This window comes from Balaenoptera physalus (assembly GCF_965194825.1).
Source record: "Balaenoptera physalus genome assembly, chromosome: X".
Classification (NCBI taxonomy): domain Eukaryota; kingdom Metazoa; phylum Chordata; class Mammalia; order Artiodactyla; family Balaenopteridae; genus Balaenoptera; species Balaenoptera physalus.
The window spans coordinates 34,420,862-34,440,927 of record NC_138903.1 but is presented as its reverse complement, the minus strand read 5'-3'; the positions used below and the strand labels follow the sequence as shown (position 1 = coordinate 34,440,927).

Here is a 20,066-nt window from a genome sequence, read left to right as displayed (position 1 = left end):
GGCAATGAAACACATTGAAGCTGTCCAGCACAAGAGCCACTACAAATTGGGTGAGGCATCAAAATCTCCGAGATGGAAGGACCCTGTGAAATCATCTAACCTCCCAGACAGAAGCCCATGTTCTACCTCTGATAGCTGATGGCTTCTAGTCAAACTCCATCTTCTCTCTTAGGCTATAAATGTCCTGCTTCTCCCCAAGATGGCTTATCAAGCTTTCAGGTGTATGCAGCTATTCCCAAGGCTAGAATTTACCAAGGTGCTGTTTTCAACACCAAAGGTCAGCAAACTACAGCCCTTGGAACAAATCCAGCCCACTGCCTATTTTTATAAATAAAGCTTTATTGGAACACAGCCACATCCATTGGTTTACATATTGTCTATTGCTTCTTTCACCTTGCAATGGCCGAGTGAAATAGTCACAACAGAGAGCATATGCCCTGTAGAGCGTGAAACATTCTCTATCTGGCCCTTTACATAAAGTTTGCTGACCTTTGGTTTAGACCATAGATAAAGCCTGATCCATGACTGCAAACTGTTTTATGTTTATGGACCCAACAAGCATTAAGATTGTGTCTCTGCTCACCTGCATTATTCTAACAATGAATGCAGAGTGCTTGGCTCATAGAACATGCTCAACAAATGTTGATTACTCCTGAGTTCTGGGGATTGTAGGATGCTTTTGGCTGCACGTAACAGAAAATCTGATCCAAACTGCTATAAATAACACTGAAATATATTATATTGCTTAAAGAATAAGGCCAGAAGTGTGGCAGGTTCTAGTATATCAGGGTGCTGACAACAATTCTCTGCCAATCTTTTGGCTCCGCTTCATCACTGTGCTGGCTTTTATACTCAGCAGCAACCAGGATGACATGGGTCACTGAACCCATCCAGTGAGAAAGAGAACCTTCCATAAATTCAGGCTATATATGTCTGAGTGGGTCATCTTTGGTCTCATGTCCACCACCAGACCAATAATAATTGGCAGAGGAATCCCAGTCAAGGGATGACTGTCCTAAAAAACCCACTGCTGGAGCTAAGCAAAACTGAGTTTTGGGGTAGGGATGAAGAAAAGAGAAATGTACACAGTAAGACAACCAATAGAGTTCACCACTGAGACAAGTCCAAGAATAGGTGCCAAACAGAACATAAGGCCAGATAATGTTTTCCTGCATTGTGGCTAAATGGAAATGACAGCCTCTAGGTGACAATATAGCCCACAAATGAACTGCTGAAATGAAGTTGTAACAGGGAAGAACAAAATCTGACTCCGTGCTGGATCTGTTTCTTCTACTTTAACCTTTGCTCTCTGTTGCTTTTTGTTACTATAATCACCAAAAGGATGTTGCCTATAGCTATTAGCATACATAATGGCCTCCCTTGGGGAACCCTGCCCCTCTGCCTGAATGTTAAACTAAAGTGCCTTTGTTCAGCTCACAGGGAAACATTCTGACCCTGCTCACCTGTGAACGGCTGCAAGAAAGAAGAAATAAACACATCCCCCGGGGGCTTCCCTGGTGGCACAGTGGTTGAGAATCTGCCTGCTAATGCAGGGCACATGGGTTCGAGCCCTGGTCTGGGAAGATCCCACATGCCACGGAGCAACTAGGCCCGTGAGCCACAACTACTGAGCCTGCGCATCTGGAGCCTGTGCTCCGCAACGAGAGGCCGCGATAGTGAGAGGCCTGCGCATCGTGATGAAGAGTGGCCCCCGCTTGCCACAACTAGAGAAAGCCCTCGCACAGAAACGAAGACCCAACAAACACAGCCAAAAATAAATAAATAAATAAATAAATCGAACACATGCCAAAAAAACACATCCCCTCTCTGAGGCTGGCCAAATCAGGAGATGTTTTGTAAGACTTATGGCCTTTTTACATTACTTCCTCACCTCCTCCCCCTCTCTGTTCTATAAAAGAAACTGGCATCCAGACCCCGATAAGATGGTACTCTGGGACATTACTCTGCCATCTTCTCGGATGCCCAGCTTTCCGAATAAAGTCGTCTTCCTTGCCTCAACACCTCGTCTCCCGATTTATTGGCCTGTTGTGCGGCGAGCAGAGTGAGCTTGGACTCGGTAACACAGTCACTTATAAGTTGAAGATTTCCTATATATAGGCCAATACCACAAAGTAGACATTGAACAGTATTTGTTTTTAGGTGTGAAAGATCAAGTAGGGTAAGAATTTTTTAATGAGGTTTTTTTGGGAGTAGATACTATGCAGCATGTATTCATATTTGTTAGGCTGAGTTCTTCCAAAGTTAGAAAAACCTAAGGAACAAAATGATCAATAAAGATTTTTATTTTGTGGTTCCAAATGGTCGGTATTTTTTTCCATTTGCAATTACTGTTGATAGCTCAATTTTCTTTGCCTCAGTTCTTCCCTCTTCCTTCATTGCATTAAAGCCATCAATACAGCTAAGTGATTTGTTCTTCACAGAGAATATTTTAAAAACTTACTTTCTAATAGTTGAAACCTGTGTCTAGATATCGCCTACCTCTTCTTCCTTCTTAGTCGGAAGGAGAAGAATAAATATATTTGAGCCTCTTGGATCAACCTAGAATGCTCTGGTAGTTGGCAAATGTCTCTTCCCACCCTACAATTCATGCCTGGAGGTAATTATCAGAATTTTCATGTGCCTTTGGGTGCAGAGCACCTTTAGAAGCACCTAGAAGTCAGTCACACTGAAACCGAGCAGGACCCTGTGGGGCTCCTGGGCATGGAAAGCCTTTCAAACAGTTGCTAATCAGGGAAGGGAGGGGGATGCAGAGACAAGGGAGGAGCAGCCAAGAAACAGGAGTGCAGCCTTGGGGCAGGGTCCTGGTGCCCCAACAAGGGATACACATAACAGCATCTTTGAGCTCTTCTGCAGAACTAAAAACCCCACCAAATGGAAGATGTTAACTACTTGATGAAGCACTCTTCATTCCAGAGAAGGTCACAGTTCACCCATCATCACCTGACTCCAGATGATCTCTGGATTGAAGGAATGCAGGCCCTGCACGCACCCTGCTCCTTGTCAGCAACCCCGCCCCCCTGATTATAAAACTCCTCACAAACCCCCTACCCTCACCCCCTGCACTGGGACACACAGTTTTGAGGGCATTAGCCCATTGTGGCCCCCTTTGCAATAAAGCTATTCTTTTCTACCTCACCCAAAACTCTGTCTCCGCGATTTAATTAGGTGTCGGAGTACAGAGGCCAGATTCAGCTTCACCACCTTATTTAATGCCACACACTTCAGTGGCTATACGGACTGTGGAGCACAGTTGGGCGACAGGCCTAAAATGTTGATTCAATGCCATTTTTACACTCTTTCATTGTTATATTTTTCCTTATCTCTAAGGACAACCTACTCAAGCAAATAAATATACAAACAAACAAGAAATCCACTGCTTCCCAAACTCCAATGTACTAACTTTCCAGATCAGTTTCTTCTTAGTAATCATCATAATTCTTAAAAATTTTCTTTGGCTTCCACTTCCTTCTGAAACTTACTAGCAGAATCTGAAGGCAAATTTGTGGGTCATGGTAAACAGCTGAAACACAGTTGATCTATACTTGCCAATGTCAAAATCCTTTTCCCATTTCAAGGCTAAGCTCAAATGTTAGCTCTTCTGTGAAACCATTCCTTCAATTTCTATCTTATCCATAATAACTTACTTATTCCTCCAGACTCCCACAAAATATCAATCTACACCTCTGTAGCATAGTGAAAACAATGGTTGTAATAGCTAGCACGAATGTTTACAGTTGCAGTAAAATCTGCTACACCATAAATTCTTTGTGTTGATGATTTTGGAGGATATCAAGGAAAATGGCCTAAGTTCACTGACTGGTCTGGCAAATCTCCTGGTTGGGCTTTTGAGAAGCTAACTCAGAGATGTAGATACCTGTGCAAGTGATTTATGAAGTGCTCTCAGGAGGAATCTGTAAGGGAGTAGGGGAGGCAGGAAAGGGAAGAGAAGGGGGACTAAGGAAGACTGTGATTTTTACCTGAAGGCCAGTCTCAGCATGATCCCATGGGGAGCTCTGAAGCAGAAGTTGCACTGTCGAGTCTGTCTTGCCTTGAGGCAAGGGTTTCTGTACCCATCAGCCACTGGCCCGGGGTGGCCCAGTAGGGACAGAAACTCAAGTTTATCTGGCATTTGTGGCTCTCTACTCCTATGGGCAACTCCAGCCACCCAAAGGTAGTCCTCTAAAGAAGGTAGTAGGTGCCAGTCTTTAGAAGTAAAGCACGTGGAAACTGGGAGATGAGAGCACAGATCCAACAAAGGGGCTCAAAAGGATCGGAGTGGAGCACTGATGGTATTCACAACAACTCATAAATCAAGGGCAACACAAACCAATGATAAGCCTAATGATGTTAGCCAGCGATTATTAAGTGCTTACTGTAGGCCAGCCTTGTTCTAAGCTCTTGGTAATATTAGCTTATTTAATCCTTACAACAGCCTAATGAGGTAGCTTATGTTATTATTTCTGTTTTGTCAAATGAGGAACCTAGATCTGTGGAGGCAACTAGTCTAAAGTGACACAAAGACTTCATGGTGTAACTAAGATTTGAATCAACAAACATAGATGGGTGATTCAACAGCAACGCACTCTAAACCCATGCCACCCACTTTGGCGTGGCTTCTCAGTACAGGAAGCTGTGAAGAGTGGCAGAGCCTTGAGTCATTTGGCCTGGGCTCCTGTCTTGGTAGCTCAGAACAAAACGAGACAACGCATCTAACACAGTTAGTGCAGAAAAAAACTGCACGAGCTAAATATTAGCCAGTGTTGTTATTAAAGAAGGGAACAAGACATTGCCGCTTTCAAAAAAAATCTATTTTCTATAAAAGTATCTCTTCGATCTGTAAAAAGCCTTTCTTCTGCTATCCTCTAAATGTTTAAAGAGCCAGGAAATCAACAGCTTTATTCTTGATAGCTCTGTTGTATATGACACAACTGTTACAGAGAATAAGGAAAGAAGGCAAGGGAAGATAGAGAAAAAGGAAGAAGGAGTGTAATAGATTATTACTAACAGTTATTGAGAATGACAGGAACAAATATTCTGAACAAAGTCCTGTTCACTGTACTTCAGTCTTTCCTGGGATCTGGTTATTAAATTGTTTTTTCCTAAACAGGGTGATTTTGAATTCCCCCCGAGAATGTTATCAATAATTGCTTTATACCTTGCCCCCCATAAACAATATAACTTTTTGCAGCGCATTCGAAAATTTAGCCACTTTTCATGACTGGACTACCAATGCCAAAAATATTACTGATTTCTTGAAAATCATTAACTGCATTTCATTGCCACCTGAATTCTAAGCACAGAGAAAGTGCAATAATTTTAATCAAAGCCTTTGTTTAAGATTGGCGGAATACCTTGAAATGACGGAAATAAAAATTCTGAGCTCTTCACTATGAAATAAGAATCAATCAAGAATATTTCAATATCTTTCCAATTCTAAGGATCCTAGTTCCTTTAGGCACATTGCATATTTTTGCAACATGTGAAGATAATTTTATGATGAGTTTTCTCCTCAAGTAAAATAAACATAAGCTTCTGATTGCAGTTTTGGTAGACACGCGACGTACAAAAGCTACATGTTGCACAGTAGTAGGCAGTGACTGTGGAGGGAGCTCTGTTTATCTCTGCTCCTCTACTCAGAGGTGAGACGTAATAACCAAATATATTTAACAAGCAGGACAGGACAGGCAGCAACCAAACAGAATGAATGTGGCAACCAATCAGAATGATGCTCCGATCATTCGGAACAGATGATGTAACCATTCAGAATGGATATTGGCTGAAAGACAGATGAGGTCACACCTGGGGATCCAGCTAAATATTAACCCTGCCTACAACTGATGTGAAACTCAACTCTGCCCACATTACTCAACTTTCCTCACACAGAAACTTATTTCAAGAAATTCAGATGATTTCTGGGATACAATGGGAACTTTTCACTTTCCAGATCCCCTTCCTCTCCCAGCTCTGGTCAAGGCAAATTCCCACTAAGACTGACCTAAGAAAGGCATTATAAATAAATAATAGTTAACATTTATTGTGCACTTAAGTACCAGGCACTACACATTATCTTCCTTAATCTTTGCAACAACCCTATAAGATGAGTGCTACTATTATCCCTGTTTTATTGATGAGGAAACCAAGGCATGGAGAAGTTGAGTCACTGGTTCAAGGTCACACAACTAGTACATCCCAGAGCTGGTACTCAAACCTGGGCAGTCCTTCCACTTACCTATGAGTTATGATGTCACTGGAAAATTGACATTCTCATCAACATGATATTTACAGCTCAATCCCATCCTTCCTTCTAGATAAACGATAAAGTGCCTAAGATGTTTTCTAATATTTGTGCTACTGCTTGCAATCTATGAAGTCACTGACTAACACTTGTCACCAATGTGGTTGCAGTTGCCCCATTTCTGATCTAAATTGCTTCAAACAAACAGAAAGCAGTCAAGGAAGGCAGACAAGATAAAAGAACATTACCTTATTCTCTTGTCTTCTACTTTTTTCAAATATTCATCTCTCTTTAGGACTCCCAGGATCATCTCCTTCTCATGATCTAATAAAAATGACAGGTTGATGAACTCCGAGTTCTTAGACATGGTATTTCAGCAGTAGCTCTGAGTAGCAGTGGTTGAATCTTCCAGGTGAATTGATATCCACAATTCTTAAGGTCTCCCTGAGCAACCCAGAGTCACTCAGTTGCTTGATGTAGAGAGGCTTTTACAAGGTCTCTGAAGAACTGCTGATGGTAGATAGGGATTCTTCCAGGCAACACAGAAAACAAGCTCCACTGGGATTACATTTCAAGAAAGTCATTATTCTTTTAACTGAAAAGATCTCCAAAGCCTTCGTGGTGGTGTACAGTCCGGTGGCAGCTGAGTTTCCCTAATGATGCTCAACATTAACCCAGAAAGTTACAGAGCAGGAAACAGATCCGCTGGGACAGAATCCAGAAAACACTGCGAAGGTAGAAAAAACAAAGGAGAGGAAAATTAGGCCATTTTCCTCAGAGCACTTGTAAGAGTGTCTAATTTTTGAAACAGTGATGTACCTAACTCAAAAAACACTTTTTAATCAGTAAACATGCACTTATGAAATACTTATTGTATTTATTACCATCAAAGAGTACTTATATTTAGTTGATTCCAGGTTCTCTATGTCAATTCTGCTTCTTCCATTATAACGAGCTTCCTCTACCAGCCAGATCCCGTTACCACCCTTGATCCATGGGTCACCGCTTTGGGACTCTAAGAGCACAGTCTGGACTGCCCACAACTGGACAGGTCCCTTAAGTGGCTCCATCATGCCCTCCCTCCCTCCCTCCCCAAAACTAGGACCACCACATAAAAAAGCATTGCCGGCAAAACAAATATGAACCTAAATCTCTCTCACAAACATGTTGAATGAAAAAACTTAAGTTGCAGAAGAATTCATGCAGGATAATAGCATATGCATGAAGGAAATAATTTTCAAAGACATTACATCTAATTTAGGACCACATACATTTGGAGTATAAATATAAGGAAATTCATGGGGAGTTCTGAGAGATGCAATCAGAGAGGAGAACACAGGAACTTCAACTACTGGGTGATGTTTTATTCTCAATATAGGTTTATATCTTACTACGTACATGGTTGTTTATGAGTTATTCCAGCTCTGTACTACATACCGCAAAATAGATGTTTTAAAACTATCCCTTTGTCAACATAAGCTCACCAGGCCCTCTCCATCATATTAACTCTTGGGCACATTCTTTCATTGGCTTGTTACCTGGATTCTGTCTGCACATCCCCTTAAGAACGATGGCTCTTAGTGTGACCTACTGGGTTTTGTGATTTGGCATCAACCCACGACACTATTCCTCAGCTTCCCTTCAGGTCTCTGAACTACAGTCCATATGCAGGTTACACTTGGTTTGGTTGGTTCTAGCCAGGTTTCTAAGCGTAACTAGATATTTACTCAAAGGTTGCGTTGGGACCTCCCAGTTACCATAAGGTCAGGTTGACTCAAATTCTCAGATCTGAAAGGATAGGCTCTAGTCCAGGGCCTCTTTAACTTTCCAAAGTCCCCATGTGTTTGTTCTCTACATTGTATAACAAAACCAGAACTTTGCTGAAATGACTCAGAACTGAACTGCTTCCTACAGACCAAGAGCTATCCCTCTTGGAGGAAATTGGCTAGGTCTCAGAGAGTGTAGACTCTCTAAATATACTCCAGGCCTTTCCTCCATCTCCAAAGTTCTAGAGGCTACGGGGCCCAGAGGACCCCAAGATTGACATGAAGAGGAAACAACAAGGTTAAGAGTAAAAGGGGCTCTTCAGAAAGGTTTGGGGGTTTTGTTTTGTTTTCCCTTTTTTTTTTAATTGAAGATAGTTGATTTACAATGTCGTGTTAGGTTCAGGTGTGCAGCACAGTGATGTAGTGTGTGTGTGTGTGTGTATATATATATATTCTTTTTCAGATTCTTTTCACATATAGGTTATTACAAAATATTGAGTATAGTTCCCTGTCCTTGTTGGTTATCTATTTTATATCTATTTTATATATAGTAGTGTGTATATGTTAATCCTATCCTCCTAATTAATCCCTCCCCCCGACCCTTCCCCTTTGGTAACTGAACTTATTTAACAGAAATAGGCCCACAGACATAGAAAGGTTTGGTTTTTACATCACTGTCAATTGTGGTCTCTGTCAGATAAAGCGCACAGCTGTTTTTCTAACCCTTGTGTATCTCATCTGGTTTCATGCAGAAATAGAAAAAGCACTTGGTAACTCAGTTAATGAACATCTTATCATCACAGCCAGGTTCACTGAAGACATATTTTGTATTTGAAATGTCAGATTTAGAATGTCCTATGTGAATATTCTATAGAATTGTATTTAGAAACTTAAGGGGTTGGGAGCTATAAAAATGCTTGACTTGAAGCTTATGGTTTTCCTCGCCTTGGGCTTAAGTTTGTGCAAGTCTGCCCTCTAAAAATCCAAGAGTCTACTCATGAGGAGACTAAACGGAGGGGAGTAGTAACACCATGGGGGCAGCACAGGAAGGTGACAGAGAAGATGGGAAATGAAGCATGGATATAAGAAAAATGAAATTAGTCAGTGAGAGCTTAATTAACAAAATTAGCCCTAAATGGATTTGTACCCATCTATACCTGGATTGCTAGAGATGATTTATAAATGAGTGACCAAGGAGATCAGAAGCAGCCAACATTTTATCAAGAAAATCAGGATGTTTCCTCCAGAAGCCAGGACCGGACTGTGAGTATAATTTACTAACATGGAATGGAAATGGTGGTCATCCAGCCCTTCTGGAGAAAAACAGGGTGGAGCAGAGGAGAAAATACGCTTGGGCAGAGAGAGAGGAGTTCCAAGGAGCTAGACGCTGATGGTGCCCATCCGGACTCTGACCAGAGCAGAAGCATTTGGGCCTCAAGATGAAAATAACCTATTTATTCCTGGTAGTACACGTTCCATGTTGGGTGATGAGGCTTCAGTCTGACAAATTTTCATGTCATGAATCACTCAAAGCAGACAACTGTTTCCTCTTGCTTGACTTTTACTTCCTTCTGGACACTTCCGGTTTAAGTTGGCTTCCCCTAGAGCTCTCCCTTCAGAGACTGGATGCCCTGGTCCTGCCAATGGAACCCTCTGTGTCTGGTTTGAACCCATGTCTGATCCGTTCTCTGGATGCTGACCAAATCACATTTCTGAGCCTTTGGAGGACCAGCATCTGGGTTGTGATAAGTTTACTTAAGTAGGCACCTTCCCCCCCCCACCCCCGGCTGTGCCACACGGCATGTGGGATCTTAGTTCCCCGACCAGGTATTGAACCCGTGCCCCCTGCATTGGAAGCTTGGAGTCTTAACCACTGGACCGCCAGGGAAGTCCCAGTGTGTACCATTTTTGGGTGCCTGTTTTCAGCTAGTTCATAGCCCCTCCTGTTGAATCCCTTACCCACTATGTACACACTTTAATCAAGTGAAAAAATGAGTAAAAATAATCACGAGTGCATTTTATCTAGAGGTGATTCTCATTCGTTTAGTTAAATGTACCCAACACTAGTCAGAAGAGATGAGTTCATTTTTATTTTATTCTTCAAAACCTTCACTTAAACAGATCGCTCTCCTTTAACGTTTCAGATACAGATTTTTCCCTCTCTGGCCAGTAGCCTTGCCGAACTGAGCTAAAATATTTAAAAAGATGACAAGATGGTTTGCATGTCATTCTGCTGCCTTTCAGCATAGACAGCTCAGGACAGGTCATTAAGTCTGCTCGGTGCCACACAAGATGCGATAATCAAAAATTCTCACAGCATCACACAAAGACATAAGTTTCTTAAAAAGCATCTGTTTTGAGTAACACACACCTAAAATTAATAGAGGGCTGGTATTTTAGTCAAAGGAAAGGGTATATCTGAATGTATCTCATTATGGGGTACTTGAAATGCAGCTTTAAAAATAGTAAGTTTTACAAATATAAAATGGGAGTACTTGATATTCTGGATTGGCCAACACATTTCCAAGTCAATGATATAAAAAAAAAAAGAAGATGATGGAGGAACTGTTGTAGATTAAGAGACCAAAGAGCCATATAACCAAATAACTAAATACAATACATAAACCTTGATTACTTAGATTAGATCTTTTAGAACAAGAGTTATAAAAAAACATTCTTAGGACAATGAGGAAATTTGAATATGGACCGGATATTAGATATTATGAAATTACTAGCTCTTTTAAGTATGACAATGATATTGTGGTTATTAATAAGAATATTGTTTAAAACGTTTTTACTCTTAGAAGATGCATAATGAAGTATTTAGTTGATACGTGTGATATTTGTAACTTATTTTCAAATAATTTCAAAAAAGTATTAACTATAGAGATAAAGCAAATATGGCAAAATGTTAGCAACTGCAGAACCCAGTCGGCAAGTCCACGAGTGTTCACTGTACTTCTTCCAATATTTCTGTATGTATGAACATTTTCATTAAAAAACTGAAAGGAAACACATGGGGAAAGTGCTAATGGTAAATGAAAGCCTTCAAAATTATATTTATGATGACAACTACACTGTGTGCTATAGACATTATGTGTCCCCTCAAAATTAATATGTTGAAACCTAATCCCCTATGTGATGGTATTTGGAGGTGGAGCCTTTGGGAGGTGATTAGGTCATGAGAGTGGAGCCCTCATGAATGACAAGAGCTCCCTCCTCCCTTCTGCCCTGTAAGGACACAGGAAGAAGTCAGCATCTAAAAGCCAGGAAGTGGGCCCTCACAAAACACCAAATATGCCAGCACCTTCATCTTGGACTTCCCAGCCTCCAGAACTGTGAGAAATTAATGTTTGTTGTCTAAGCCACCCATGGTGTTTTTGTTGTAGCAGCTCAAACAGACTGAGATACTGTGTATCATTTTCTACAGAAAAATGCATTAGAAATTAGCATATAAAGCAATTATACTCCAATAAAGATATTAAAAAAAGAGAAATTAGAATAACTATAAATTATTTTTTAAATGACTGAATAACATTTCCTAACCTCAGGTGGGTAATTTATATCTCAAGACCTCTAGGAAGGATGACATGTCACAAATGATCCTCTATACATTTTATCGTCTTCACGAAACAACCATAAGATACACAGTGGTAACTGCTAAGGAAGCTATAACCCAGTCTTATCCCAAGATTTATCTTTGTGAAGAATGTTTTTAGCTATGCTTCTTCCATCATTTAAGGTTATGAGACAGATAAAAAAAAATCATTGCACTGTTACTTAGTTATAAATTCAGCTAGTCACAAAAAAAACCCCCACAATAACATGCTCATTTAAAAAAATGTAATGCCAGAGGGACTATAATAGTTATGAAACAGAGACAATGATAACTTAGCTCTTTTGCAGGCAACTGTTTCTAATGCAATATGAAGGACATTAACTCCAAGACTTTTACCACTGGAGGTGATTTGGCAACATGTATCATGTTTAAAAATGTGCAGGAAATTGACCCACCAATTCCAAGTATAAAATGTACCCTTAGGAACTAGTAAGGCACTTGCGAGATTTGCCATAGCCCTGCTTGATAGCTGAAAATTGTAAACAATGTCAGATAACAGGAAATGGGCACACCGATATAACTTAATATATTTATTAAGGTGGAAATATGCATACTATATGTCAAGTTAAAAAAATCAGGTTATTGAACAACGTGTATCATACAATCCTTCTTTAAAAAAATAAAACATGGGCTTCCCTGGTGGTGCAGTGGTTGAGAATCCGCCTGCCAATGCAGGGGACACGGGTTCGAGCCCTGGTCTGGGAAGAGCCCACGTGCCGCGGAGCAACTGGGCCCGTGAGCCACAACTACTGAGCCTGCGCATCTGGAGCCTGTGCTCCGCAACAAGAGAGGCCGCGACAGTGAGAGGCCCGCGCACCGCGATGAAGAGTGGCCCCCGCTTGCCGCAACTGGAGAAAGCCCTCGCACAGAAACGAAGACCCATTAGGATGAAATTAATACAAATAAAATTAACTTCCTGTTTGCCTGTTACTGTGTGACAACACAACAGTGAGATGGATTTTCAGCGCGCTTATAGGGATGTTTAGGATGCTTAGAAAAACCAGCTAAATAACACATGCAAAATTCACTTGGGAGTGCCTTTCAAATAGGCAAGACTACACATGACTGTCAAGAGGTGAGAACTGCCAGAGGGCTAAAGATGCTATGAGGAGAGAAATGAATAGTTCCTTTGCTATGAATCCCAAGCTGAAAGACTCAAAGGCAGATGCTACAGAATTGCAGGCATTTCTTTTCTTTTTTTTAAATAAATTTATGTATTTTATTTATTCATTTTTGGCTGCATTGGGTCTTCGTTGCTGTGTGCGGGCTTTCTCTAGTTGCGGCAAGCGGGGGCTACTCTTCATTGCGGTGCACAGGCTTCTCATTGCGGTGGCTTCTCTTGTTGCGGAGCACGGGCTCTAGGCCCGCGGGCTCAGTAGTTATTGCTCGCGGGCTCTAGAGCGCAGGCTCAGTAGCTGTGGTGCACGGGCTTAGCTGCTCCGTGGCATGTGGGATCTTCCTGGACCAGGGCTCGAACCCGTGTCCCCTGCATTGGCAGGCAGATTCTTTTTTTTTTTTTTAATTTATTTTTTATTTATTTACTTTTGGCTGCCTTGGGTCTTCATTGCTGTGCGTGGGTTTTCTCTAGTTGTGGTGAGCGCGGGCTACTCTTCGTTGCAGTGTGTGGGCTTCTCCTTGCGGTGGCTTCTCTTGTTGCAGAGCACGGGCTCTAGGCGTGCGGGTTTCAGTAGTTGTGGCACTTGGGCTCATTAGTTGTGGCTCGCGGGCTCTAGAGCACAGGCTCAGTAGTTGCGGCGCATGGGCTTAGTGGCTCCGCAGCCTGTGGGATCTTCCCGGACCAGGGCTTGAACCCGTGTTCCCTGCATTGGCAGGCGGATTCTTAACCACTGCACCACGAGGGAAGCCCAGGCATTTATTTTCAATAGAGCAGTTTCTTCTCACGTGGACAAGTCTGTGTGGCACATTCCATGGGAGTGCAGTAGTTGAATTTTTTTTCAAAATCGTATTGATTCTCCAATCAGTAATAGGAAGGTCAACTAACAATACCATCAGCTTTATAGTGATTCTCCAAGAACAGCATCCTCAAAATGTCCCACAACAGCTAATACTGAGATAATTCAACTAATCCTTATGACGCTCTCGCAAAATCAAGTCTAATACCCCCATTTTATAGATGAGAAAACTGAGACAGAGAGAAATTAATTAACATGCCCAAAGTCACACAGTCAGTAAGTAACTCAGAACAATCTGGCTTCAAGGACCCTGCTTCCAACCATGACAGTGACTGCCTCTCAGGGCCTCCATGGAACAACAGAACCCCACAACTTCTCAGAATCTTTAACGCTCTGATGTTCATTGTGAATTTTCACAGAACTCTCAGTCTGGAAAAAGATATTTAACATTATTGGTTCTTAATCTTGGCATCATGTATTTTGATATTTTTAAAGAGAAGACTGTCTATCTTAAAAAAAAAACTGGTTAGGAAAAAACCTAAATAAATTCAAGAGAGAAAGATTTGAAAGAAAAATTAGAAGACACACTTAGATCATAATATCTGGTAGTTCCCCTGCATGCTTTTTAACTATCAAGACCTATACAATTCTGTATTGCCAAAAAAGTTTCACAGAACAGACCATATATAAATTGTAAATATCTGTACAAAGGAAGCCAGTATAAATAAAGTGAAAAGAAACAAGAGACAAGCTGGGAGAATAAGATTTGTTCCATATAAACCAGAAAAAGGATTAATATCTAGAAAATATAAAGAGCTCCTACAAATTACAAGAAAATAAACCAGTAAAATGAGGGGCAAAAATACAAACATGTAACCCACAGTATTAGCAATTCACATAAACATGAAAAGATGCTTATTTAGCTCACTAGTCATTCAATGCAAATTACAAGGAGAACACTTTTTTGTTTTCCTATTAGATTATGAAAATGTAAAAAACAAAAATCAATTATCATCCAGTGTTTGGTGAGGGTGCGTGGAAATGGGCATACTCATGCCCCATTGGTGGAAGTGGAGATAGGTTCAACCCTTAGCTGAGAGAGAATTCTCCATGGGCTGTTCCATATTTACATGTCTTGTGAGCAGAGGCACTAAATGGTCTTTTGTTCTGGACGATCCTTCCAGAAATGTTTGCAGAGTGACCAGTAAAAGACATAGTATGTCTCTCTCTGGAGCAAAGGGAAGATTTGCTTACAATTTGTTTAGTAAAGCAAAACTCTCCCTCAAGGGCAGACGGCAGATTTGCTTGTGGTCCACTGTAAAAAATTTGGATACATGTTCAGGGTTCCTCAGCTGTTACGCAAATCCACTGCATGCGCAATTTTCACCTGGGCACTTGCGGGCAAGGGGAACCAACACAAACGTGAAGCTCACGAGAGTTGCTGTGAGGAATAAAATACATTGTATATGACCCAGGAATGTGTGTCTTCAATCACCAAACATAAAAGAGTGACAGGCCTACTTCTTAGCTTGAAAGTAGGGTAAAATCTCACAGCCTTTATGGTTCCTGTCAACCTTTTTAGAGGATGAATTGAATTTTTCAAAATTGGTCAAAGGGTACAAGATTTCAGTTATGCTAGATGATTAACTCCTAGGGATCTACAGGACAACCCAGTGCCCACAGCTAACAATACTGTGCTGTTTACTTAAAACTTTGCTACGTGTTAGCATGAATACACAATACATACATACATACATACATACATACATACATAAATTGGATGAGGGAAAACTTTTGGAGGTGATGGATATGTTTATGGCATTGTGGTGATGGCCTCATAGGTGTATACTTACCTCCAAACTCTTTAAGTTGTATACATTAAATACGTACAGCTTTTTTACCTCAATAAAGTTTTTTAAATTAAGTTTTGAATGTTTTTGACCACTTTTAAGAATCTATCTTACAGAAAAATTAATACCTGTGTGTACATATGAGGATAATGTAGAGATATTCATTACAGCGTAACCATCAAGAGTGAAAATTCTGAAATAGCCTGAAGTTATAGTAATATCATGGTACATATTGAAGTGAGGTATTTAAAAATATATATTGACATGTAAATAACTAAGCTACATTGTTAGTTGAAAACAGAAGGATATTCATGCTTTTAAATGCATACAGATGTAATGTGATGCGGTCAGTATACACACATATAATACATGTGAATGTATAGGTAAAGGCACAGGATGATATATACTGATCTGTTAATCATGTTGCCTATAAAGATGGTAGCTGGATTGTCAAGGGTTGGAGAAGAGATGAAAGGGGGCTTATTTACATATTGTTTTTTATTTTATACATGTTCATATAATCATATATTATTTATGTCTTTAAAAATTTTTAAGAAGCGATAAGGTGTGGTTAGAAGCAAAAGAGAGAGAAGCCAAAAATAATGTTTTAAATGTGATCATAGAAGAATACAGGTGACACTGCCAGCAACAGGGAAGTTGGGGAGATGTGCTGGTTTGGGTGGGTGATAATCGATTTTGGTTTTAGACATGTTGTGAAATAGGTGATACCAACCCTGACTCTTCAGCATCACAGTTTCCCGCCTCCGTTCTTGCTCTCCTACATCAGATTCTTCCAAAACATAAATGAAACCATTGTCACTCCTATGCTTAAATCCTTCAGTGTCTTTCCTTTGCCCTTAAAAGTTCAAACTTGCTTAATATGGTTTAAAAAAAAAAAACCCTTCAGGATCCAGCTCTTGCCTATCCCTCTCTCTCATATCTATCCTTTAACCACACTCAACACTTCATTCCTCTAAAGAAGCCATGGTCTTCTTCACCTCCAGATCTTCCAATTTGCAAGACTCTCTGCCTGGAACACTTTCCCCCTCCCCTCATCTTCTAACTGCTAAGCATCCACAGCTATCTGCTTAAATGCCTCTTAGTCTAGCTCAGGTATCTGTGAGAGGCTGAATAATGGCCCCCAAGATGATCATGTCCTCGTCACTAGAACCTTTGCATATGTGACTAGGTCAAGGATCTTGTGATGGGGAAATTATCTTAGATCATCCAGATGGGCCTAATGTAATCACAAGGGCCCTTACAAGATGGAGGTAGTACAGTTAAAGTTAGAAAAGGAAGTGTGATGAAATAAGCAGAGGTCGGAGTGACGGTCTTCAAAGATGGAGAAAGGGGCCGGCCCTGAGCCAAGGAATGCAGGCAGCTCCTAGAAGCTGGAAAAGGCAAGGAAATGTATTCTCCCCTGGAGCCTCCAGAGGAAATACAGTCCTGCCAAGCCCATGATTTTAGCTTCATAAGACTCATTTCAGACTTGTAATGAATGAGATGAAAAAAATCAGACATTTGAGAAGGAACACCTAAAATAAAAATCTCAGCGTGAGGTGATGCTCTATGCCAAAATGGAGTGTAAAAAAGAAACTAAACCCTGGGCAGATGCTTGAGATGAAGAAGTTGGACAATATTCCAGCTCTGTGGCAGCCACTGCACTGCTAGTGGATTTAGAGTGGAATGTACTACTGACATCACTGTACATGACATTATGGTGGCCTCCTTACCATGGATGCCTTCTTGTTAACCTGTGGTAGTTTCTCTTTAATCAGACAAAGAGTTAACCTTCTTCTAAGAATTCTATGTCACAGAATTTCATTAAATATTGCCACCCTTAGAGCAGATGTATGGAAAATAAACAGAAAAAATTCTGTTTCAGTCCATTAAAAAAAAATTACCAGGGAGAATATGAGGACAAGAGAAGGCTTCATCATACGAAATGTAGGAAGAAGACCAATGATCGGCATTTCCTTGGAAACCTTCAATGAAAGTGGAGCTTATTAGCTCCAAATACAACATGTACAATCATTCCTTCATGTTTGCTAGCTGATGCTCAGTAACAAACCACCCCCAAAACTTAGCAGCTTAAAACAAAAACTTATCTTTTTACAGTTTTGTGGATTGACTGGGCTTAACTGGGAAGCACACGTTTGGAATCTCTTACGAGACTGCAGTCAAAGGGCAGGTGGGGCTGAAAGTCACCGGAAGGCCGGACTAGGTGGGATGTTAAGGATGACTTACTCACATAACTGGCAGTTGATGTCAGCTACTGGCTGGGAGCACAGCTGGGGCAGTGGACCACAACACCTATACGTAGCTTCTCCCTCATGGTGATCGCTGGGTAGTCAAGGCTTTGTACATGGCAGCTGTCTTCCCCCAGAGCAAGTGTTCTGCCCAAGCAGAAACTGCAAGATATCTTAGGACTTACCATTACTTCTGCCATGTTTTCTTTGTCAAGTCAATCACAAAAGCCATCTCAGATTGAAGGGGGTGAATCAGATTCCAAAGGAATGGGAGTAGCAAAGAATTTGTGGCCCTTTTAGTTTCCCATGTCTTACTTCCTCATATACAGGATATGGAAGTTTGTGGTTACCAGGAATTTGAAGACCAAGGCTCACGCATGCTTTCCAGTTCTTGATGGGAATGGAAAAACTGCATGTGTACCATGACTCTCTATTTTTTGTTAATGGCTCAGTACAAGTGTAGGCACTTTTAGCTATACAAAGAGAAGTAAGCAGGGTTTGAAATGCTCAGCTGTTCAGACATAAGAACACAAGAATCATTATTATTTTACACACACAGATGCATAAATCAGTGAAATGGTAGCACAGTCAGCAGAAGTGTAAATTATTTGAAACTCTTCTATAAACAAACAGTATCAAGGGTACTGGTGGGTATTGGGAGAAAACTGGTTCCAATGGGTTCCAGGGACTCATGAAAGGGTAATAGAACAAGAGAAGAGAATGTTCTCAATGCAGGGCCTGGCGAGTAAAAATAAAGGCTCCTCAAATTATTTCTGTAAGACTTGTGGATGCCCCATTATTTGCAGTAGAGACTCAAACTTTTTTGAGGGACAGTTGATACCTTAGGCAATCAACAATGACTATAGGAAAAAAAATATGTATGTTCTATGTAGAAAAAATACATATATTCTAATGGACAAAGGGGGGGTAATTTCAGGGATTCATCAACTGTAGTCACCAGAAGATTTTATAGTCCATGGCGTAAGCAATGCTAATACAAAGCCCTCAGAATCAAAGGCTGGCTCTATGTAGCCTCTCAGAGTTGGTGTTGTAAAAAACATGGGGCTTTGGAAACTAATGGGATTCATTCTACTCGCTGAGAGGATAACATAGACAAGCTACTCTAAGTTTTTGTATCTCAGTTTATTCAGCTGTAAAACGGGAATATTAACATCCACTTCCTTGGTTTGTTGTGAATCTTAAAATGAATTAATGTATACAAAGTGCCTAGCACAGTATCTGGCACCTAACAGATGCTCAAAACATTTTAGACCTCTCCATCCTTTCTGTTCTTACACTGAAATAGCAGTGTCATTAAAAAAGATCAGTAAAAACATACCTCCATTCCCTTCAATTCACAAAATTCCCAAAGGTCTCTCTCTCTAGCTTCCTAGACTTTCTATTAAGAATTTACAAACTTCTTAGCAATTGCTTAGAAATGCCACAATTTTTATTAAAATAATAAGATTTTTAATAATGCTAAGGTTCTTTGACATATGATAACATGCTGGAAGGTTCATAACACGAAGGTAAGTGGAAAAACTCAGGACATAAAGCTACTTATACGGTATGATTCCAAATGTGCTAAAGGAAATACATACACAACTAAATATTACAGAAAATAGAATGAGAGGAAATAAGTCAAAATATTAAGTTTATCTCTGGTTAGTTATATTATAGCTGTATTTTAGTTTCTTCTTTATAATTGTCTTCATTTCCATGTTTCTACAATAAATACACATTACTTATAATATCAGTTTAAAAAAACAGCAAGTGTCATTGCTGTCAAAACTATATTCTAGCCATATTAGCTCAACTTCATATGCCATGATACACAATGCATATATCCACTGACCATGCTTGACTGCTGAACAGGGAAAAAAATCAGTAGTAGAGTCATCCGGCTTTGTGGTTAATAAATGTATTTTTAAAATAACGTTTAATTCACTAAGGCATTTTCAGTCTGGAAAAAAACAAAACCAAAGAACAGATACAAAGGGTTACAAAGCATAGAAATGTTCGTGCAATAAACTGCTGGAGCTAGGGAATACATAGATGAAGAAAGCATGGGCTCTGTTCCCAAAGAGCTTGTCTATTTTGTAGTGGAGACAGATAAAAACATTAAAAAAACAAAACAAAAAAACACAGTCATAAATGCCAACTTGGCTTTGAGAACGCAAAAAAAAGGACAATTGGGAAAAGGAAAGTGGCCATTGTAGAATGTGAAGAGAGTAAATATGAAAAGTCACAAGTACACATGACTAGCCCAGGGAAACAGTGAATAATCCCAGGGCTGGGGTCTGAGTTCACGGTGGAGAGGTGAGAGGAAGGAGTGCCAGCCAGGGATGAATTTGGTGCCCAAATAAAGCACCTGGACTTTATCCAGTGTTTTCCAAACTGTGTCTGTGGGAAT

General features: G+C 40.4%; 1 protein-coding gene across 18 annotated transcripts in view; it reads right to left on the bottom strand.

The window, feature by feature from the left end:
* Positions 1-20,066, bottom strand: part of SYTL5 (synaptotagmin like 5) — a 292,517-nt gene that overhangs the window by 177,395 nt on the left and 95,056 nt on the right. For all 18 annotated transcript variants that reach the window (XM_082446446.1, XM_082446445.1, XM_082446458.1 and 15 more), the window contains one exon: positions 6,505-6,983. In XM_082446446.1, coding sequence (XP_082302572.1) covers positions 6,505-6,623 — 119 coding nt within the window. In that variant the 5' untranslated portion in view covers positions 6,624-6,983. The remainder of the gene's footprint in view (positions 1-6,504; positions 6,984-20,066) is intronic.